The sequence below is a fragment of the Fundulus heteroclitus genome, chromosome 20, assembly GCF_011125445.2.
Source record: "Fundulus heteroclitus isolate FHET01 chromosome 20, MU-UCD_Fhet_4.1, whole genome shotgun sequence".
Taxonomy (NCBI): domain Eukaryota; kingdom Metazoa; phylum Chordata; class Actinopteri; order Cyprinodontiformes; family Fundulidae; genus Fundulus; species Fundulus heteroclitus.
The window spans coordinates 15,091,270-15,112,851 of record NC_046380.1 but is presented as its reverse complement, the minus strand read 5'-3'; the positions used below and the strand labels follow the sequence as shown (position 1 = coordinate 15,112,851).

At 40.1% G+C, this 21,582-nt stretch overlaps 2 protein-coding genes across 7 annotated transcripts in view; one reads left to right on the top strand and one right to left on the bottom strand.

Annotated features, from left to right (window-relative positions):
* arhgap9 (Rho GTPase activating protein 9) overlaps positions 1-7,910 on the top strand; it is a 74,539-nt gene extending 66,629 nt beyond the window's left edge. For all 6 annotated transcript variants that reach the window (XM_036151837.1, XM_036151838.1, XM_036151833.1 and 3 more), the window contains 2 exons: positions 1,704-1,809; positions 5,794-7,910. In XM_036151837.1, the coding sequence (XP_036007730.1) occupies positions 1,704-1,809; positions 5,794-5,980 (293 nt within the window). In that variant the 3' untranslated portion in view covers positions 5,981-7,910. The remainder of the gene's footprint in view (positions 1-1,703; positions 1,810-5,793) is intronic.
* Positions 7,911-10,357: 2,447 nt separating this feature from the next.
* LOC105930877 (zinc finger E-box-binding homeobox 2) overlaps positions 10,358-21,582 on the bottom strand; it is a 45,774-nt gene continuing 34,549 nt past the window's right edge. The window contains exons 4-8 of the mRNA XM_036124671.1: positions 18,124-18,317; positions 16,817-16,928; positions 15,093-16,579; positions 14,431-14,614; positions 10,358-12,744 (exon numbers count right to left, since the gene is read on the bottom strand). Of these exons, the coding sequence (XP_035980564.1) occupies positions 12,131-12,744; positions 14,431-14,614; positions 15,093-16,579; positions 16,817-16,928; positions 18,124-18,317 (2,591 nt within the window). The 3' untranslated portion in view covers positions 10,358-12,130. The remainder of the gene's footprint in view (positions 12,745-14,430; positions 14,615-15,092; positions 16,580-16,816; positions 16,929-18,123; positions 18,318-21,582) is intronic.

The window sequence follows — 21,582 nt, the reverse complement described above, 5'->3', positions numbered from 1 at the left end:
CAGGTTTGTTTTAACTTATGGCAGAAAACCTTTCTCTGAATACCTGGGAGGTCTACGGCAACTTAACACCTTTTTTTTATTTTATTTATTTATTTTTTTTATAAATAGACAACCTGAGGGTTTTAAAACTGATAGAGAGCTTGCTTCCTGGTCGTCACTTTGTTGCAACTGCAGTGGACATTTGCTCTTCTTAGGAAAACACGAAAATAGATCACAAATAATATCATGATTGATATCACGAATAAATCAATAATAAATGTATAAATGTCTGTTTATGCATTGGCCTGAGAGATAAAACACCGCCTAAAACACCAGATAACCATCAGATGTGAATTTTATCTATCTCTAATCTCCCACCAATCGACAGTGAAGAGGAACGGCTCCCTTTTAGTGTGAGAAAACCTCTGGCGGAACCAAAACCAAGCTCAGCAACCAAAGGCAAAATGCATCGGCAAAACATGTGGGCAGGAGTACTTTATACAAGAAAGAAAGATAAAGGAGTGCAGATAATGCATTGGTGGAGAGCAGAGAGAGGAAGAATGGCCAGTATGTCATCCAGCAGACTATGGCTGCATAGTAGCAGAGATAGCTTAGAATAACCTAAACCACATATAAATGTTTCAGCTAGTTCTAAAAGTAGACAGGGTATATGGACTAAAACTGGGAGCTGGTTCCACTGTAGAGGAGCCTGATAACTAAAGAATAATCTGCCTCCCGTTGTTACTTCAGAAACTGTAGGAACCACAGGTAAACATGCAGTGTGAGAGGCTATAGCTCTGCTGGGAACATCGACAACATCCAGATCTCTAATATAAGATAAAACTTTATTATTGAGTGCTTCAATGAAAGAGTAATATTTTAAAACTCCATTCTAAAGTGAACTGGGAGCCAGTGGAGAAAAATCTAATCTCTCCTTTAACTCTCATAAGAGCTCTCGCTGCAGCACTTTGCATGATTTGAAGGCTTTCTATTGTACTGAAAAAATCCGTGGGTCAGGTTTTCTGCAGGATTTGTGGACAAGAAACACAATATAGTATTAATATTTTTCCATTTTCTAATGTGGTTCTTACTCTCTGTAGAATTGGAAGTATGGTGAACTGACTGAAAACTTGGTTGTTTGAAAAATGGGATGTATCACAGCACTGCAGTAAAATAATTCATATTTTTTATGGATTATTTTGCATGTTTATATATATATATATATATATATATATATATATATATATATATATATATATATATATATATATATATATATATATATATATATATATATATATATATATCACAGCTCATGAAAGTTTTCCGCAAACAAGACAAAATATGCTCTTTTATTTAAATCTATAACCTGATATGACTCTCTATCTGTCTGTTTTTGACTTTGTTTTGTTGTAACAGATAATCTTCCGTTTTATAATTTCACACCCTACCAAAAAAAAAAAAAATTACAGGAAGATAACATGAATATTCAAAATTCAAGATTTTTATCTGTTCCTATTACAGTCAGTACTTTTCTTGTCTGCTATATACACCGATATGGTAATATTTGATAACAGCACTCTGCTGAATTAGATTAAAAAGCGTGTGGTATTATGTTTGGTGAATATGTAAATCAGGTTTTAGATGCTGTTAAAGTGCATAAATTTTATGCACAAATGATGCCATTTTCGTTGAGCTGACGCTTCTCTTGGCCTGCGTTGCAGAGATGACGGACCACATGGACAAGGTGGATCGGCTGAAGTGTCTGGTGCTTAACATGCCCCCTCCGAACCACGACACCCTGAAGTTCATGTGCCGGCATCTCAGACGGTGAGAGGATGGGTTTAACGTTCACTTCGTTCATCTAGGGGAATTTCTCCATGTGCATTTCAGTGGCGTTCGGTTTATCATTAAAGTGGCGTTGGGTTGTCATAAAATCTAAAAGGAATCTCTCCAAGCAAGCTGACAGCTGATTGAAATGACTTCTTGGTGGCGTTTCTTCTCGAATCTGACCACAAGAGGGAGTAGTTTTCTCACGTGTCCCCTTAAAATTCCCTGTCAGCCATTCTTTTGGCCGCAGCGCCTGAAGTGTACCAGGATCGCGCTGTTGTTAAGTTGGGGTTACTGAGAAGATGAAAAGGCTGGCGGGAGATGAATGGTGTACGATGTTCTGCGAGCCAGTTCCTTTTACAGTACATAAAATGTGTGTTTTTAACCGCCCATGTTTTTTTTTTTCTTCTTCCACTCCAGGGGTGAGCGTTCGTGTTCTGAGGCTCATGTTTGTGCCAGGGTGTGGTGGACCCCATGAATTTGTCAGCCCTGTGTCTTTCCCTCATTCCTCTCTCTGGTTTTCATTTATTATCTCCCTGCTTCATCACCCCCCACCCCACCCCCCTCCAACTTCCTCCGACTCTATCTCCCTTTTTCCTCGCTTCCTTTCTATACTTCTCACTCTTCTTATCCATCCTTCCCTCGCCTCATCCTTTTCTTCTTTTCCTCCCTCATTCTCCTCCCTCCTTCTTCTCATTTTTGCCTCGAAGGTCCCATGGGAGCCTTGTGGTTCGTCTGCTGGAAGGCATACCAACACCACCGCCGCCACCACTAGAACCTCGCTCTCTTTTCTCTCTCTTCACCCTCTTCCTCGCTCACGGCTTCTTTCTTTTTTTTCCTCTTCCCGATGCTTTTTTTTTTCCTTTTTTTTCCCCTCGCCTCTTTTTAATGTGGAAGTTTTGAGCAATTGCTGGCTTCTTCTGTGGCTTGGTGGGAATGGCATTTTTAGAAGAATGCCTCATGCTGTGGCTTTAACCCATTCCTGAGTCCCCTTTGCTAGTACCACACAGTCGAATGCACCAACAAAGGTGTTTTTAGAACACATCTGACGTGCAAAGCCCATTCATTTGTACATGTCTGCAGTTTTAACTCGGTAATGTTTGATGAGCACAACTGAAAAAGAAATGGATCTGAAGCTGCTTGGAATATTGTTAGAGTTGCAGGAATTTGGGCGTAAACTTGTTACTCTACAGAGCGGACGCTTACTTAATCTGCTCTTCGAGCTCATCTTTGTCAGGCGACAGAAATTAGATCCCAATTCTATTTCACTTCATTCAAGAGCAGCTCAGACGTTTGACTCAAAGCCACACATGGTAGCCCTCCTGGGAACGTCAGGGATCAGCAAAACAAGAAACGTCCGGTTGCAAGTCGGATTCTGTCAAACGTTTTGGAATGAACGGAGTCTCGGGATTCGTTTCTCATAAAATTTGGTCCGTGTCACTCTTACAGACAGGCAGGATGTGACTAAACTAAGTAGTTGCAGAGAACATGTTGGACCCGTTTTTATTAAACTGGTTGGTAGAATTTCTAAGCAACAAAACTATTTATTTTACCAGAGTGTCTGTGCTGTCCCTTCTGGTCTTGCTACGGTAGCTAGGCTGACTTGGATGTTTCTAAAGTTAATATTGTTATTTATCGAACCATTTGTTGATTTTCTGTAGTGTTTGTAGTCCCTGTTGTGTTGCATCGTTAAATCTCTCTGTGAACGGCTTTCATGAAACTCGAAAAAGAAAATATCTCAATGCAGTTTTAAATTAAGTGCCTCATTAGTTTCTACAAGGCGTCCTCTGCTTTAAGTTGTTGAACAGCTAAATACTTATTGATGTTGTGGGACTTTTAAAGAAAATTTGGATTATATCCCTTCATAGACATTTTGTCATTATAGTAACTTAGGACCCAGCTCCAGTAGTTATTTTTTAAATGAAAAAAAAAAACCTCGATGATGATCCGTGTCTTATACTTATTACATATTGAGTGAAAAGGGCTCTTTTGTGGTGCTAGTGACACAAATGTTTTTTTTTTCATCAGTGGGTGTACGGTTTTCAATTCCAGTCAAGGGTTGGTGTTCTGCATACTTTAGATGTGTCCCTGATTCAGCACAGCTAATTTAACTACTGGGTCATTGAAAGGTCTCTGTAGCACCGGTTGACATGTTTAGGAGACAAATTAGCTCTTTAAATCTAGTGTGTTGGAGCAGAGACAGCTAACACATGCAAGGCACCAGCCCATCTCCAGCCAGTTCAAGTTTTCAACGGCCGATAGTCTGCTGGTAGGCGGTGCATCCTGGAAATGGGTTTTTCTTTTTCCAAACATCTTCACGCAATCTTAGGCGTACCGTCAAATACTTCATATAGATACGATATTCTCTAGGTTAGAGCAGGACCTAAAATAGGCACATGTATTATTGTGCAAAAGTTTTAAACCACCAATCAATTTATTTAGGTTTCACCTCCAAGGAATGTTCTCATAAAGTGCAGCAAAATAAAAAAAATAGCCTTTCTCAAGGCCTTTAAAGAGTTTTTCTTTGAGCGTTTGCTGCTTTTTAAATTATTTTTAGACCTCTCCTTGTGTCTGACTGTGGCAGAATATTTTGGAGGAAATAAGAGATTAGGAGGTAAAAAGGGACAGAAGTATTAAATAAATAAGTAATGAGGGAGCATGTAATAGTAATAGATATGTATTAATAATTAGGTACAGTAAGTAATCATGCAAGTTGTAAATAAGTAAAGAGTAAGTAAAGTAAAGAAAAGAAAGCAGTAGGAGGTAAACAAGTTGTAAGTCATACATAATTGGTAAGTAATTAGTGAGTAATTTAGTACAGTAACAGTACCTATGGATATGGTAACTGTGTTTCAATAAATAGCATTTTATTTTAAGTAATAAATTAGTTAAAAAGTAGGTAGGTAATATATAATATGAAAATAGTGACTAGTTACAAGTAACAAACAAGTAGTAAACAGTAAGTTAGGTGTTTGGTAAATAAGAATAAGCAATAGGTATGTACTATATAGTATTAAGAGACCAATTAAGTCATAGGTAAGAAGTAAGTTACTGGTCAATAAGTAAAATAGTCATAGTTAAATAAATAGTAAGCGGATCAGAAGTGAGTAGATCAAATGTAATCCAGAAATCTTAAATTAATAGTGAAGTACATAGAAAATGAAAAATAAGTATGGAATAAATGATGAAGTGATATGTGAGTAAGTGGTAAGAACAAATAATAATAGGAAGTTAGCAGGTTACAAAAGTCAACTATTACAAAAGAAAATTTTTAGACCTGAGTGAAATTCAATTCAGAAGTTAGCTGCATGTGTTACAAATGAGAGTGAAGCCTTGCTATGAAGGCATTAAAAAAATTAGCGTCAGACCTCAAATGCTGTGTGCTGCAGATAAACTGAAAATCATGTCTGTAAGAACTGACCTGACTCAGGATCAGATAAGTGCATCACCCTTTGGTTGATGATTGACTGTATGCTCTTTAGAAAGACCTTTCATGTTTAATAAAGTATCAATTAAAAAGAATTAGAACAACTTGTGTCTGTTTAAGATGCTAGTCACAAAGGGATTAAACATCCCATTTAAAGTCTTTTTTTTTTAGTGCTTTGCTTGGACCTAACACTGGTTCCCCTGGAGTTTAGCTGTCTTTTCTTGTCTAATTGATTAATCGGTCTGAGTTGGCTCCAACCAAGAAAACTCGTCCGTCTGAAAATGTTCACATATTTGAATGGAAACAAGTGGAGAAGCAGCCAAAAATACCTTAAAGTTTAAATGTTTAGCAAAAAAAAAAAAACAATTTATAGAAATTTTAAACTTAACATTTTATTTTGAGGAATAGTTGTGACCTGTCTTAGATCGACACGTCCAATGATGGATCAGCTCTACATCCTCACTCCAGAACGATTTTTACCCAACTTGTTTTCAGGTTTATCATTAAAGGAGGTATTTATGCTACATTTTTTCCCACCCCTTTCATGTTTTCTGCAGAGTGCTGGAGCGTTCCAACACCAACAGAATGACAACCCAGAACATCGGCATCGTGTTCGGACCGACCCTGATGCGCCCGGAATGTGATAATGGCAACATGGCCATCAACATGGTATACCAGAACCAGGCGGTGGAGCTGATCCTCAGCGAGTTCGACCACATCTTCGGAACGAGAGGCCTCTCTTGATCTTTTCAGACCAGGAGGTGGCAGCAGCTCGGTACCCTGCCCCCTAAATCAGACTGAAGCAGAAAGCATTGCAGCAACGGCCCGTAGACGCATATGGTGTAAAATGGATTTCACATCAAAAGATAATTGCGGGGTAAAAAAGAACCTGGACAGAAAGCTGCTAATCATGACATCTGGCCTCCATAAAAAGCCATGTTAAAATAATAATAGTAAAGCAAGCCAATTTTAGCTGCAATGCTTGTGCCTTTGAGCGCAGATGTGGAGCCCAGCCCCGGAGCAGCGCATTGGTGGAACAGACGCCTCCCAGTCACTTGTAGTTGATGTTTCAGGCTTGATTTGGGGGCGAAGGAAAAAAGCCACAAGGCTGATAAATCCCCGTCCAGCCAGAAAATCATCGAGCAGCATAAGAACGGACGTGTCTCAATGTTGCTGCGTAACAGAACTCAGAACCGTCTCACTGTGAAAAGCACCAGCATGTCTTGCAGAACGGACGGACACAAACTGAACAAAAGCACGTGCGGACTAAGATTCGACTGTGTATTTCGCCAGATGGAGAATTTTGGGGTTGTTTTTAAAAGTGTTTCTAAAGATTAAAGTGTAGTTTTCAGTGACTGGATGAATGGGCCGCCCCATGTTCCTTTTTTAGTATTTTAGTGTGGACCATCAGAGCTTTTCTTGTACAAATATAAATCTATTTTATTAGTACAAACTCACTGTATTAAGTTAAATGTAAATAGCTACACTTCTGTCATCATCCCTTAGAAACACTTTATATAGAGCGTGTAACCTGAACTTTCTGTTCTAGCTGAATACAAACCAATAATGAGATGAGTTTTTTTTTTTTATGTTTCTCTGTCCTGATCATCAACATCTCTCTTCCAATAAAAGCACGTGAGCGAACGTGATCCGTTCTGTGCGATTCGCTGAGGATGTCCCCGTGAGGTTGTTGGTTGCGTGCGGAGATAGCGGAGGCGTGTGGAGGTATGTGGGGCCTCGGAGACTCGGCAGGCAGAGTCGTCCCCTGTGATTGGTGCGAATGCTGCTTTTAATAACAGAACAAAAGGGGAACTAGAAATGCATATGTTTTAAAAATGTGGATTTTCCCCCCTCGAACCCTCTCGCTCTGTGGCTTGGGTAATTTTATATTGACTGTGGGTTTGGCAGGAGACAAGAAAGAGCTGAAAGGAGGCACTGCAGGGGAGGGGAGGGGGTTAAGTTTTTATTAAATGTGTTTCTTCATTTGTGTGTTTGTGTCATTTGAAGGCGCGCGAGCTGATTGAAGGCGGGTAAAACTCTGTTTGACTGATGGGGAGTCGCCTTAGCCTCATTCCCCGTGACTCCCAAGGATGTCCTTCAGCTTGATTGGCTCAGATATTTTCATTTTAAACAGACAAACCGCTCCTGTTTATTTAATCCACATGATATGGGCACGGTTTGTGTGCGCACCCTTCAATCCCATGTTTCCCTTTTCATTTTCAGGATTTTTTTTTTTTTTTTTTTTTTTTGACAGTGCTGCACTAGAGCCTCCTCACATTATATTAGAGGTTTGCATTCAGTTTATTATCCAGGAGAAATGTGGCTGCCTGAATGCACGGATGAATCCATTATTTCACCAACAGTCTCTGCCGTATGTTTTGTTCTTGCTCCAGACTTTCAGATGGCGGGGCCCCTTTGTGTCAGTAAACTCTCTGTGGTATTAACAGGCTGCAAAATGAAGTCTGTCATGTTTTTCATTTCACTTTAGAGTGACATCACTGATCACCCACTTAAATTACAGTAAACACCGCTCTTTTCTAATCAGCACTGTTTGGTGTTTCTTTGATTAAATGAAATTTAGATTTGTATGATGCCCCCCCCCCCCCCCCTTGAAATGCATGCCTTTGAAAGTCTGAATCTGTCTTCTGGATCAATAAAAGCGAGTAAAGCAGTAGCAGTCCTGCACATGTCTGGAGAAATGTACTTGCAACACATTTTGGACACTTGTTTGAACACTTTGAAATCTGTCGGCGGTAAAAAAAAAAAAAAATTCTGCAGCACTAAAACAAAATGTTTTTTTTTTTTTTGGTTTGTGGAATGTTTAGAAAAGTTGTGGAAAGAAGCACATCAGAGGGCTGTGAAATGTTTACATGTGCGACACGTTTTTTTTTTTGTTTTTTAGCTCTCAAAACAAATTTAATTTTCACTAAACTTGAATGAATGCTGCTTACAGGCCTGTGGTAGCTTTTATAATCATCTATATAACAGGATTTGACCATAGCTGACATCGATCAAAGTTTGAATATAGAGTCAATTTTGCTTTTTTACTCCATTCTGCTGGGTTTGGATTTAAATCTTGCTTTAATCTATTTTTGTGGGGTGGTTTTAAGACCCATGCCGGTAAATTAAGCACAGGCAAAATGTCAGGAAGGCTTTTCTAGCCTCCACTGATCTTCACCTGTAATCCAAAGCTGTTACTGAGAAATGAAACTTAAACATGTACCCATTCAGACTGCATGTTGCTCATTCAAGAGTGATCTTTCCACCTGACAGAAAAATGTGGCGAATAACAAAATTTTACCTTGATCTCTTTTCCTGGTTGATTAAACTCTGGTGACGCGTAAATTAAACATCGTATGTTTAATTTACACTCATTGACGTCACCACTTATAGCAAGATGACACTATAGTTTGTTATTTGTTTTTTCCTCATAAACCCAAAACACAGTGAATCAAATATCAAGAGGTAGCACACGCAGCTTTACAAGAAAAAAAGTAGGCAGGCTGCTGATTCATCATGCAAATACACAAAGCCACAAAAAAAAACACAATGTAAGCAAGAACTCCCTTATGATCTCTGATGGTTTACTGTTTGTTGTGATGGGAAACTGACTGGGCCGAGGCCACGGCCCAGCTTCAGCGCTGTCTCTCACAAATGTCTGTAAAACTGCAAAAGGAATCAATGTTTTTAGCGTTCTGAGGGCTTTTTTTTTAAAGACTCTTCTGAGATTTTTGGTAAAATAAGTTTAACACTAAATATATTTTGTATCAAATAATCCACACTTAACTTTGGCTCTTGAGGGGCAAAAATATTTCAGAGGCATAAAAACTTAAATGTGTCAAAAACATTATATATAAAGAAGTCATACTTAGCGTTTCTTTTTTTCTTCCAAAACAGATAATTCATATGCTAAAACCTTTTTGAACGCTAAGACTCCTTTGAGAAAATAGCCGCCACATACGGATTGGGACGTGTCATCTGGTTCAAGACTCTAATGTTTTATGGTTGTGCTTTATATCGCAGCTGTTTTCTTGATTTGAAAAATACCTTTTATATGATGGATATGGTAAATGGAGGTGGGGAAGCAAACTGGCAAGAAAGGAAAAAAAATGTTGTTATCACCGTTGTTAACAGAGTTCTTCTGTCCGGAAAATGTGGGTTAGATCCGGGGAGGTAAACATGTGAAGAGCAACCACATCTGTTGTTTGTGAACATGAAGTTAATAAGATAAGGAAATGCTCTCATTTACATATTTTTTTTTTTTACTTTTTACATGTCCATCAGTTCACAATCTGCCTGCTGATGTCCCCAAATCACCTTAAATCGATAATCAATGAATGTCAGCCTCTCCACACCATACTCCTGCGTGTTTAGCCGCGATACTTAGCTTCAGCGAACACCAAATTAATAAGGGAGAGCGTTTTGCTGCAGCTGTAATCTGATCTTATATCAGTATTCTGACTTCCCTTTCATCTATCACATCAGTGGCATTAGCTGGAAGGGATTGATTATGGTCCAAAAAATGATTTAAGAGTAATTAACTACAGACAGACTATACATTTCGAGTAGCATGACACCAGGGGCGTGAAATGACGTTTATTTTACAGCTTCATTACTGTAATGCAATTAAATCCTCCTGAGTGACTCATGGCCTGATCATTTGGAGAAAAGTGAGACTTGTAAAACCATTAAGCATTCTGGTGTCACAGTTGTTGCAAGGGAAATGCAGATGCACGCCTGTGCACGCCAGCGTAACGATGCCGATCAGAAATTGAGCAGAAATTACAACGTCTGCCATGCGTGCTGCCAGAAATCTACCGTCTTGAATTACAGTTTTTGTCACAAACAGTCACTTTACAGTCAAACCGAGCTCAACTACGAATACTTTAAAATCCTTGGGTCTCCGTGCTACTCCCACTCCCTCACGTCACAGGATGAATCACCAAATCAATCTTCACTTCATGAACTCATATTTGAGCCACAGACTTTGCTATTACTACACTCTCCTCGGGTGGCCATTGTGTTATCCCCTGATGCAGAGTTTGGCTCTGCTGAGCTAATGTCATCCATCTTTGCTTACTTTCAGTTGCATTGTCTGCTGCTGCTTTTTTTATTTTATTTTTTTTTACATGCCACTCAATTTCAGAGAGGCACTAAAATCATTGATAAAATTTGAAGAGGAAAAGTAGTAAAAAGTATGACATATGCCTTTTATCCCTCCCCCCACCTTTATAAAATCTGCAACTGAAACCACAAATCTGGACAAGATGTGCAAAACATTTAATTTTTAATTAGAAAAATAAATGAAACACAAGATTTTCAAGACAAATTCTGTACATTTCTATTACAAAAATGAAAATAATACACATAAAAAGTTAATACAAAAGGTTCTTGGCTGTGACAAAACACCATTTTTAAGGCAAAAACAAGCGTAGAAAGGTGTGCAGAAGCTGAGTGAATGTGAAACTAATTATTTGTCTGCTCTTTTGCTAGAAGATAACAGGTAAGGAACTATGCAAGAATAGCATAGCAGTTGGCGTGTCGCATATGCATATCTTTGGTGATACAAACACACACACACACACTCTCACACACACACACTTATATGAACAAGAAGTATCTTTGGCACGCAGTATGCATGAGCGCTGCAAGCTTAGTCACACCTCATGCACCACCGTCTGCAGTGTCTCATCGTACGGAGGCCTTTTCGGATTACTCACAGTTGTCTGAGTACATCTGAGGCACTTTTCACGTTGACTACACCGCAGTCAGAAAGAGGAAGTTAAAAACTGATCTAGGCGTCCTGAATCTTGACCCTCTTGCCACACCTTGTGAAAAGTGTTTTGACATGTTAATGCTCTGTGACTGTAAAAGTAGGCCGTGGCGCATGTAAATGACAAGAAATTGCTGATTTTTTTGGCACTTGATGAATTCGAGAGGCTCATTTTTGTGATGATCAAGCAAACGGTGAGTGGTTCCAAAAGGTATCTGCAGGCCTGAAGGGGAAAAACCCCCGGACCCTATCTTTATCTTTTGCCCCCGTTAACATCTTATGCAAAGATGCAGAAATGACTATCCTCCCAGTAAGGCGAAGGCTGAAAAAGGTGCAGGCCACTGCTTTTTTGTTTGAAGCATGAATAAACAGCTACCTTCCAGTTGTTCCTCTTTTTTTGTGATGCTTGTTTGTAACATTTAACAGATGGCTGATTGTGGCCACGGAGGACCTGCCGAATTATATTTTGGATTCCACAGCAAATATGACAATCAGCCCCATTTTATATAATCAGTGACAAGCTTCGATTGACGCAAACACAACATGAGGCAAAAAAAGTAGCATTTAAAAAATGGCAGATAACTGAAAACTGAAGGTTTTGTGCACTTAATAAGAGCAAAAAAAAAAACTGTTTTATCTTCAAGATTTGCAAGGATGTGATCCCAGCTACTCAAAATGCTTTAGGTTTTTTTAACTGTTAAAGACCAAAAAAAACAAAACACTTTTGTTTCTAAAATGAAAAAAACAGCTCTTATTTGACGTGCAATAGGCAACAGCAGCAAGCATTTATGCAATGTCACATCTGAATATGTGTCATAACCTCAGTTAAGTCAACCCAATTTGGTTTTTACAGTCCAAGACAAAAACAAAAACAAAAGAAACCCAAAAAAAATTAGAAATAACACTGTAAGTGAAGTCTATTGAACTTGATAAAATATTGTCACTTTGCATTGACACAAATAATTGGCATAGCTTCATCCGTTTCAAGGCCGCGTAATCTTTGGTGTTTTTGTGCATTTAGTCATATAAAACAAGAAAACCACTCTGCTGAATTGTTGTATATGTAAGAATATATATATATTTATATATATTCAAATGTGTTAAAGCTTGTTAAAGTCATTTTAAGTTATTATCCTAGGTAATTCCATTAAATCCATGTCCATTTCACATTTGTCCAAGCCTCCGTTCTGGTCCTCACTTGCTCTGTCCCACATTTGGTTCTCTGTGCTGTTGATATGATTTCCTCTTTCACAGTTACTAAGCTTATTTTCCAGTTCGCTGCCCCCCGTCAGTGACCCTTCAGTGGGGCTGCTTCCCAGCTCGTCTGCTTCCTCCAGCAGACCTTCGTGTATCTTCCTGACTCTCTCCTCCTCTTCCTCCCCCTCCTTCAGAGCGTCCGGAGCGCCGTCCAGGCTGGAGTCGCTGAGGAAGGAGTGGGCCGTGTGCGGGTCGTCCACAGACAGCGATTTGTCTTCACCCAGGCTGCCCACCAGGCTGCTGCCTGCTCCCGGCGTGAGAGGCATCTCCTCCTGATCCTGGTCCAGATCCTGGTCTTTGCTGCAGTACGCGTAGCGGTGGTTCATGTGCTGGGAGTAGGAGCCTGAGTGGGAGAAGCGTTTGCCGCACTTGTCACATTGGTAGGGTTTCTCTCCGGAGTGAAGCCGGCTGTGCTCGATCAGGTGGTGCTTGTGCTTGAAGGCCTTGTTGCAGATCTTGCACTCGTGGGGACGTTTGCCTGAAACAGGATAATGTGTGTTAGCTTTTTTTTTTTTTTCCAATCAGATTTGGACTGAAATAAGACAACAAACTTGGCCTTGTGTCAGCCAGACTGTATAAACCAGCACTTAAGCTCTCTACCCACTTATAGTTTTCTGCATGAGGTGGCTCACAATGCAAACAACTACTTTTTTTTTAATTGTAATCAGAATTACATTTTTAAATAGCAAAAAAATAAAAAAATAAAACATGCTAGCTTAATCATTCTCGAGCTTCACAGGTGAAAGCACCTGTAGACAAAGTTGCCTCCTTTTTCTCAGTTTAGCTTTACTTAACTAAATAGCTTTAGTACTAATATTTTATTGACTGTCTATGTACAATTTAAAAACCAAATTTTTGCAGCTTTTATTTATTTCTTCACTGCATGTGCCCTCTTATTTACTTTTATCTGAATGTTATGTTGTCTGTGTACTTAGTTTGGTAAATATGTCTTGTCTTCACCGTGGGATAGTGAGAAACATAATTTCCATCTCTTTGTATGTCTGGAGCATATGAAGAAATTGACAATAAAGTTGACTGATTGATTGATTGAAGCTTTTTGGTGAAGCTCCAAGAATCTCATTCATAAGAAATAATTGTTAATTATTTTCTTAATTAACAATTAGTTGAGCATGTTTTTCCAACACGTAAAACTATTCTTTTCACAGTCTAAAGTGAATATTATAGTTATCTAAAGCAGATCTGAGATTTCACATACAGTCGTTGGACAAACTGAGCATACCCCATGACTCAATCGCAGAACCAGCTTTGGCAGCGATAACCTCAGCAGAACGTCGTCAACCACTCTATTGCAGATGTGCAGCCATCAGATAGAAGCTCTTACAGTTGACTCAGAAGAGTTCTTGGTCAACTCATTGGCTGCAAGGTGCCCCGGTCCCTGTGGCTACAAAACAAGCCCCAATCACCACCCATGCGCCCCCGTGCTTGATCGTAGGTATCGGATGTTGGTGCTGATGTGACTTCTTTGTTTTTCTCTTAACATCTCTACTTATGTCTCATCTGCCCAAAACACATCTTTCAAAATGTCTCATGGTTTATTTAGATGCAGCTTTGCCTACGTAACTTCTATTGTCTTTTTTTTCTTCATAAAACATGTTCCCTCCTAGCAATCCGTCCATGAAAGCCATATTTTTTATATTTTTTTAAATAAATAGTTCTGACATTAACTTAATAGTTAACAAGCTAATTGTGGCTTAGATTGAGCGCTTTTTTTTTTCTGGCAGTTTCTCGGAGCGTTAAATGGTTTGGGATTGGGGATACATTTGTTGGATGTCCATTTGTGGGAATATGGGTAGCTCTCTTGAATGATTTCCATGTGTGAATACGCCTTGTTGTGGACTTTGTTGGTTTGGAAACAGCCTTATAATTCTTTCGAGATTCATGGGGAGCAACAATTGCCACTCTAAAACAATCCCTTGTGTCTTTCTACCTTGGCGTTGTGTCAATACACACTTGGATGCTTCAGACCGGTAAACTGCCAAATGTTCTGCTTTCATTGAGGTGGACTCACTCACTGATGATCAAGTGTTAAATAGCAACATCTGGCTGCTGTTTTCACGCTTAAGTCCAATGGAAGTAGGAAGGGGAGTTTTTTTCTCAGGACTATATTGACAGTCACCAGTGATTTGAAGTGTGAGCTACAGACCTGTGTGCTCGTATTTGTGTCGGAGAAGAGAGCTGCTCTTCTGGAAGGTTTTTTCACAGATGTCACAAGCATAAAGCCCCTCCTCTGTTTTCTTCAGCCTCTTCCTCCCTGGTCCTCCGTCTCCATCAAACCCCTCCTCGGTTAGAGAGAGGTAGTCCAGAGCACTACGGTTTAACACCTCACCCTGCAGGAACAACATATGTCGTATGTCATGACAATATTATGTGCACTTACAAGCTTGTGCTTTTTGCATTTTTAAGGGGTTCTGTTTGGAATATGATAACACATACAACCTTTATCAACAGTCATGTTCAATAAATTAGAATATGCATTTCTAAGAGGCTTGTTTGTCTGATTTTGAAAAAAAAAAACAAAAACAAAAAACAACTTTAAGCCGTAATTAAACATACTTTTCAATAAGATCTCATTTCTGTATGAAAAATTTTGCTTTTTTTATTGGTCCAAAGCAATATTGTAACCTTAAATGCTATGTTTTTATTAGCTGGAGGTTAATTTTCAACATAAATAAAGCCTTTAAACATCATCAGCCTGTGTTAAGCTATATAATGTGTTTCCCTTAGTGAATTGAGTTACCGAAATAAATAAACTTTTCAATAAATATTGTAATTTATTAAATATGACATAAGAAAATACATTCTCACCATAAAACTTTGTCTCTCCTGGTAGATTTTTTTCAGCACAGCCTCTGCATTGGCCTCCATCACGTAGGCCATAGGAGAGAGAAACCTCGGACTGATAGCTGCTTGACTGTACGGAGTCGGCATCATCCCTTCGTGAAGCGAAAGTCCGACACCAGATTGGCCGAATATGTTAAACCCATTGAACACCGAGCCTGGAAACACGGGAGCACCGGGACTGCTGAGGATGGGATACTGCTGGAGGGGCAGATGTGAAGTTGGACTTTGTCTGCTTAGTTGCTGAGTCCTAAGCTCCCTCCGTTCTTCTCTCCCTGAGATCCCATTGAGAGCTTTGTTTCTCCCCTTTGTCTCCGACTGCTGCTTTGGTAGAGAGAGGTCCAGCGGTTCATTCTGTGCGGACCATAGACTGCCGGGTTCTTTCCGAGGGGGCGAGGTTTCACGTGGGCCGCTGGTGACGTCATGGCACGCGGGCGAATTGAAGCCTGAGGAGGGAAGTCTCTTCCTGCGTCTAGGTGACGACATCCCTGGGGACAGGTGGCTTGGGCTACCCTTGTCCTGGCTGGACAGGTACATGCGTGAAGACAGTGCATCATGGCGGGGTGGAGGAGACGGCATGGCCACTAAATGCTGTTGTGGGACAGATTGCCAGCTTTGCTTCTGTGAAGGCGACCTGTTTCCGGAGAATCCGTTGGTTACGTCGCTTGGTTTGGCGTTCTCTGCGTGAAGGGCAGATCTGGGGAAGAATGAAGGCGGCGAGGAGAGGTCTTTCCTTCGAAAGCCCTCGGTGGCTTCCGCCGCTTCTCTTTTCATCTTGCAGAGGCTGTGTTCGTGCTGCAGGAGCACTGCCATGTTCGGGAAGGGCTGCAAGCACCAGCGGCACGTCACCCCAAACACACCTCTCTCTGCTTCCCCTGACCTTACTTCTCTTATCCTGTCAGGTGACGCCTTTCTGTCCAGCCCTCTTCCATTGTGCACCACCCTCCTCTCCTCTCCTTGTTCCTTATCACGTTCTATCTTTACATCTCTGTAGAGCATCTCCTGCAGCATCTGGTCAAACTTGGCCCCGGAGTGAAGATAAGGCAACAGGGTTGTCCCTTTAATGATGCCGCTCCTCAGAGACTGCTCCGGCGAGCGATCCCACAGCCTAGCTGAGTCAGACGTGCCGGGGAAGCTCTGATGGAGGTCCTGCAGGGAATGCTGGTGTGAATCTGCTGGTAGATAGCCCAAGGACCTGAAAGTGTCCTGGTTTTGCAAGGCCAGCAACGAGCTGTGGTCATTCCTGGATCCGCCCCCGTCAGCAGAGGGAGTTGTGGGAAGTGAGTGGTGGTAGGAGCCTTGACCGTGTCCGTTAAATGCTCCGCCGCCGCTCCCCATGTTTCCCCCGACATGCCCTCCGCCGCTGAGGCACTTTTTGCTACTTAAATGAGAGCTGTAGGAGCCGGAGTGAGAGAAGCGCTTCTTGCAGTTGGAGCACTCATACGGCTTCTCACCTAAACACAAAGATGCCAAGGGTGAGTTGAAACTACCTTCAGGGCGGGCTGTAATCTTTTTGCCGTAATTATCTTGTCCTGCAGTGAATCACGTAAAGCTCATTCCCATCAACACATCCATTTGGTTATAATTTCATACCATACAACTCTGACAGTAAGTGAAGGTTAGCAGTTCAGCGGAAACAATGGCAAAATGAAGGGTGAGCGGCGCTGTTTTGATCTTATTTTGTATCTCACCACTGTGGATGCGAAGATGCTCTTTGAGGTGGTGTTTGTACTTGAATGCTTTCCCACACTCCAGACATTTGAACTTCCTCGTCTCCATGCTTTGGTCCAAACCGATGGCGCTCTAGGATGACAAGGAACATGTGATCAGCTTTAGACTCTAAAAGGAAACAATGTACTGAAACTTTTTTTTAATGTAACCAAAATGTAAAGAAATCACTTCAATCTGTGGAATAGAGATGCTTCACTTGTGTTAAAGCTTTCAGAGTTTGCGCGTGTGTGTGTGTGTGTGTGTGTGTGTGTGTGTGTGTGTGTGTGTGTGTGTGTGTGTGTGTGTGTGTGTGTGTGTATTACCAAAGATATGCATATGCCACACGCCAACTGCTATGCTATTCTTGCATAGTTCCTTACCTGTTATCTTCTAGCAAAAGAGCAGGCAAATTATTAGTTTCACATTCACTCAGCTTCTGCACACCTTTCTACGCTTGTTTTTGCCTTATAAATGGTGTTTCGTCACAGCCAAGAACCTTTTGTATTAACTTTTTATGTGTATTATTTTCATTTTTGTAATAGAAATGTACAGAATTTGTCTTGAAAATATTGTATTTCATTTATTTTTCTTATTAAAAATGAAATGTTTTGCACGTCTTGTCCAGATTTGTGGTTTCAGTTGCAGATTTTATAAGGTGGGGGGGGGAGGAGAAAAGGCATATGTCATACTTTTGAGTGAGAACGTTTTTCATTTTACTAGTAAAGTGGGGACCAAAACACATGTGAGGACCTTTTTTTTTTGGTCCTCACCTTTTTGGGCTAGGGGTTAGGTTTAGGACTAAGGTGTCAATTAGGTTCAGGTAAGGGTTAGGGTGAGGTATGTACTGGTAATGATTGGGGTTGGGGTTAAGGTGAGGGTTAGGTAATAGGCTGGGTAGAAAATGAATGCAAGTCAATGGGGTCAGAGCCAGGTCCTCAGCAATGATTTTAAACAAGGATGTGTGTGTGTGTGTGTGTGTGTGTGTGTGTGTGTGTGTGTGTGTATACTTGTACTTGCAGTTGAGTGAGAACATTTCTGCATATTTTACTAGTAACGTAAGGACAGATGTAAAGTGAAGTCCTTTTTCTGGGCTAGGGGTTAGGTTTAAGGTGTCAATTAGTTTTAAGGTAGTGTTAGGGATATACTGAAATAATCTCAGTATAACTATTTCAGTGAAATGGTTAAGGTTTGGGTTGAGTGTCAGGATTAGGCCATAGTGAAAATGAATGGAAGTCAAGGCATGGTCCTCAGTAAGTATTTAAAACAAGGATGTGTGTGTGTATCTTACCTTTTCCTGGATTTGTTTGTGAAGTGCTAGGTGCCGCTCCATTTGGGACCTAAGGGTGGCAGTGTATCCACAGAGCGGACAGACCATGTGGCCCCCCTCCCTCTCCTGACAGGATTTGACATGGTCCCTCAAAGAGGCTCCTCGCGGATACACTCTGTGGCAGAACGGGCAGGCCTGCTGGCTTCTGTCTTCATCTGCAGTCCAGAGAGAGTTGACATTTTAAATATGCATATCAACGTCTCATATGTGCATTACATTTAACCACTGTTTTCTGACATTTTTTAAATATTTCTTCGTTGTTCTGTGTCTTTTATCCCCGCATGCACAGCCACAACATGCACAGGTCCTGAGCATATACCATGTCTTCAATGTGTACAAAGAGAGACCTAATAATTCAGTTATTAGTGCCTTGAAAGGATGAATGACCAAATGCAATAATAATAACGATGACACTGCCATTCAAAAAAAAAAAATTTTAATCTGATTGTCACCAATTTTTATTGTATTTTTTGGTTTGACAACTGTATTTCTTCCCCAACATGTGCTAATATTGAACAAAAGAAATTGTGAAATATTTTAATTTTATCACTCAAAGTCATTGTATATGAGGATGTGTATGAAAAAATGTGATAACAAAATGGCAAGCCTTTCAATACCCCAATTATCATCAATGCCGGTCTGTTTATATAAATTCAAAATGGCTAACGGTGATGTCCCCCAGGCAACAGTCCTGCAGTCTCATGCTCTTTTTTCTATTTACTGTGTTCTGTTGTTTTTGCTTTGCTTTGTTGTGCAGCTTTATTATTATTATTATTATTTCAAGATGGAAAGCTGTTAAAGTTGTGGTTAGAATCAATGAGCAGCACAGGAAATATCTTCAGAGCTTTACCACTGTCACAAATATATACAATTCGTTTCAAAAGTATTAATATCCACTGAACCAAATTTTAATAATAAACCTCAGTGTATTTCATTGGGATTGTGTATGGTATGGTTGTCATGTCAATTGTAAAGTGGAAGAAAAAAATATATTACCCTAAGTATACATATGGTTTTCAAATTTTCTAAAAAATAAAAACTTGGAAAGTGTGCCTTGCACTGGTATTCTGCCTCTCTGAGTCCATAACTCAGAATATTAGAAATATGTGTTTGCTGCAATTCCAGTTTAGGGGTATGTCTCTGTTGTGTTTGCATGGGATGAGGTTAATTTTGCCCATTCTTCTCAGCCATATAGCTCCTCTTTAAGGCTGAAATGAGAAGACTTGAATGATTGTTAATTTTCGTAAAGTTTACAGTCATTGTTCTACTAAAAGGTGAACCTCCCACCCAGTCTTAAGTCTTTTGTATTTCTTTGAAGATTGCCCTGTATTTACCTTCATCCATCCCCCTCCAACCCTTATAATAATAATAATAATAATAATAATAATAATAATAATAATAATAATAATAATAATAATAATAATAATGCATTTTATTTATATGCATCTCTCTTGACACTCATGGTCCCCTCACAAAATTAAAAATAAAAGCAGACACAATGTACAAAACAATAAAAATTACAGCACTGATACAATTTAAACTTAAACATTGCAAATTTGATCAGGAGTAAGATAGCTTATAGAGATTGGTTTTGAGCTTGGATATGAAATGTGGTAGTGAGTCTGAGTTACGGAGATTAAGTGGGAGTTAGTTCCAGAGCTGGGGAGCAGAGCAGCTGATTGTTCTCCTCCCCATGATAGCAAGGCAGGCAGGGGGAACAGTGAGATGAATAGAGAAAGTGGATCTGAGGGTACCAGCAGATAAAGCAATGTGAATGAGTTCAGAAAGATATGAAGGGGCAAGGTTATGGATCAGCTTAAAGGGTAAGGAGGAGTATTTTGTAGTTGATGTGATGTGTGATACGGAGCCAATGTAGCTGCTGTAGGCGTGATGTGATGGATTGAAGGACTTCATGTACAGGCAGCTGAACGGTTTATATGGAAGGCCAGAAAGGCCAAAAAATCTACGAATAAAGGAGGCCAAAAAGAAGGGAATTACAATAATCTAGACGGGAGGTGACCAGGCTAAGAACAAGAACAGAAGTGGAGTGAGACAAGGACGAATACGATTGATATTACAAAGATGGAAATATGCAGACTAATTGATATTATTGACATGGGAGACGAAGGAGAGGATGCTGAGGATGACACCCAGACTCTTAACCTGATAGAAGGGAATAGAAAAGTTATTAATTTTGTTTAATGTTGATTTGTGCCTATCATTCTGTTTTACTGTAATTTAACTTAAGTAAGTGTTGAACCACAATTTTATTTTAAGGAGACCAATGGTGAGGGACGAAGGTAGGAGTGTGGAGTTGGGTTTGGTTAAAAGGTAGAGCTGGGTATCATCTGCATAACAGTGAAAGTCAGTATGATGTTTATAGAAAATATGTCTGAGGGGGAGACGTAAATGTGGAACAGCAGGGGCCCCAGGAAAGAACCTGGGGGGACATCTGAAACAACGGTAACTCAATGCAAAGTGCATGATTTTAACTGAGTGAACTGAGTGAGGTCTGAAAGGTATGAAACCACTTAAGAGGTGTATTTGTAATGCCAAGAGAGGGGAGTCCAGAAGGATTTTGTGTGAGATTGCATCAAAGGCCACAGTTGAGGGCAGCGGCCCTCAAACTGGGGTCCTCGGACTCCTGGGGGTCCGTGAACCACAGGTTGGGGGTCCGTGAAATGCATGTTGTCGGGCATGAGGAGGCACTGCTGAGGATGCGTCGGGGTTGAGCTAAGTACACTGCAAAAAGGGAACAAAAAGTAAGTAACCTTTTCCTTAAATGAGTGTAGTTTTCCTTGAAATGAGCAACTAAATAAGACTATTTGCCAATGGAATAAGATTTTTGCACTTAAAATGAGAATAATTCATCTCCATCATCTTATTTCAAGTGCAGGATATCTAATTATCTTATTTTAGGGGTAGAAATACTCATTCCACTGGCAAATAGTCTTATTTAGCTGCTCAAATCAAGGAAAAATATACTAATTTCAAGAAAATGTTATTTACGTTTAGTTCCCTTTTTGCAACACAATGGCCAAATATTTAACTCTCTCCCCTTCATCAAGTAAGGTAAAAGCCAAATCAGCTAAAATTAGGAAGTATGATAACAGTTATATAGAGTTTGGTTTTATCGAGAATGAGGAACTAATCTCCACCAAATCTCTAATATTAGCTGTATTTATATATATTTTTAAAACATACATAATTCCTAATGCATTTAACGGTACAAAAGGCTGTTTAAAAATACGATCAGCATGAGGAATCTAAAGGGGTCCTTGGAAAATGTTTACCCCTGCTAAGGGATCCCTGGCCACGAAAAGTTTGAGAACCCCTGTTTCAGGGGATGTCTCTGCCAGCTTTGCACATCTAGTGACTGAAATGTTTGCCCATTTTTCTTTGCCAAACAGCTCAAGCTCA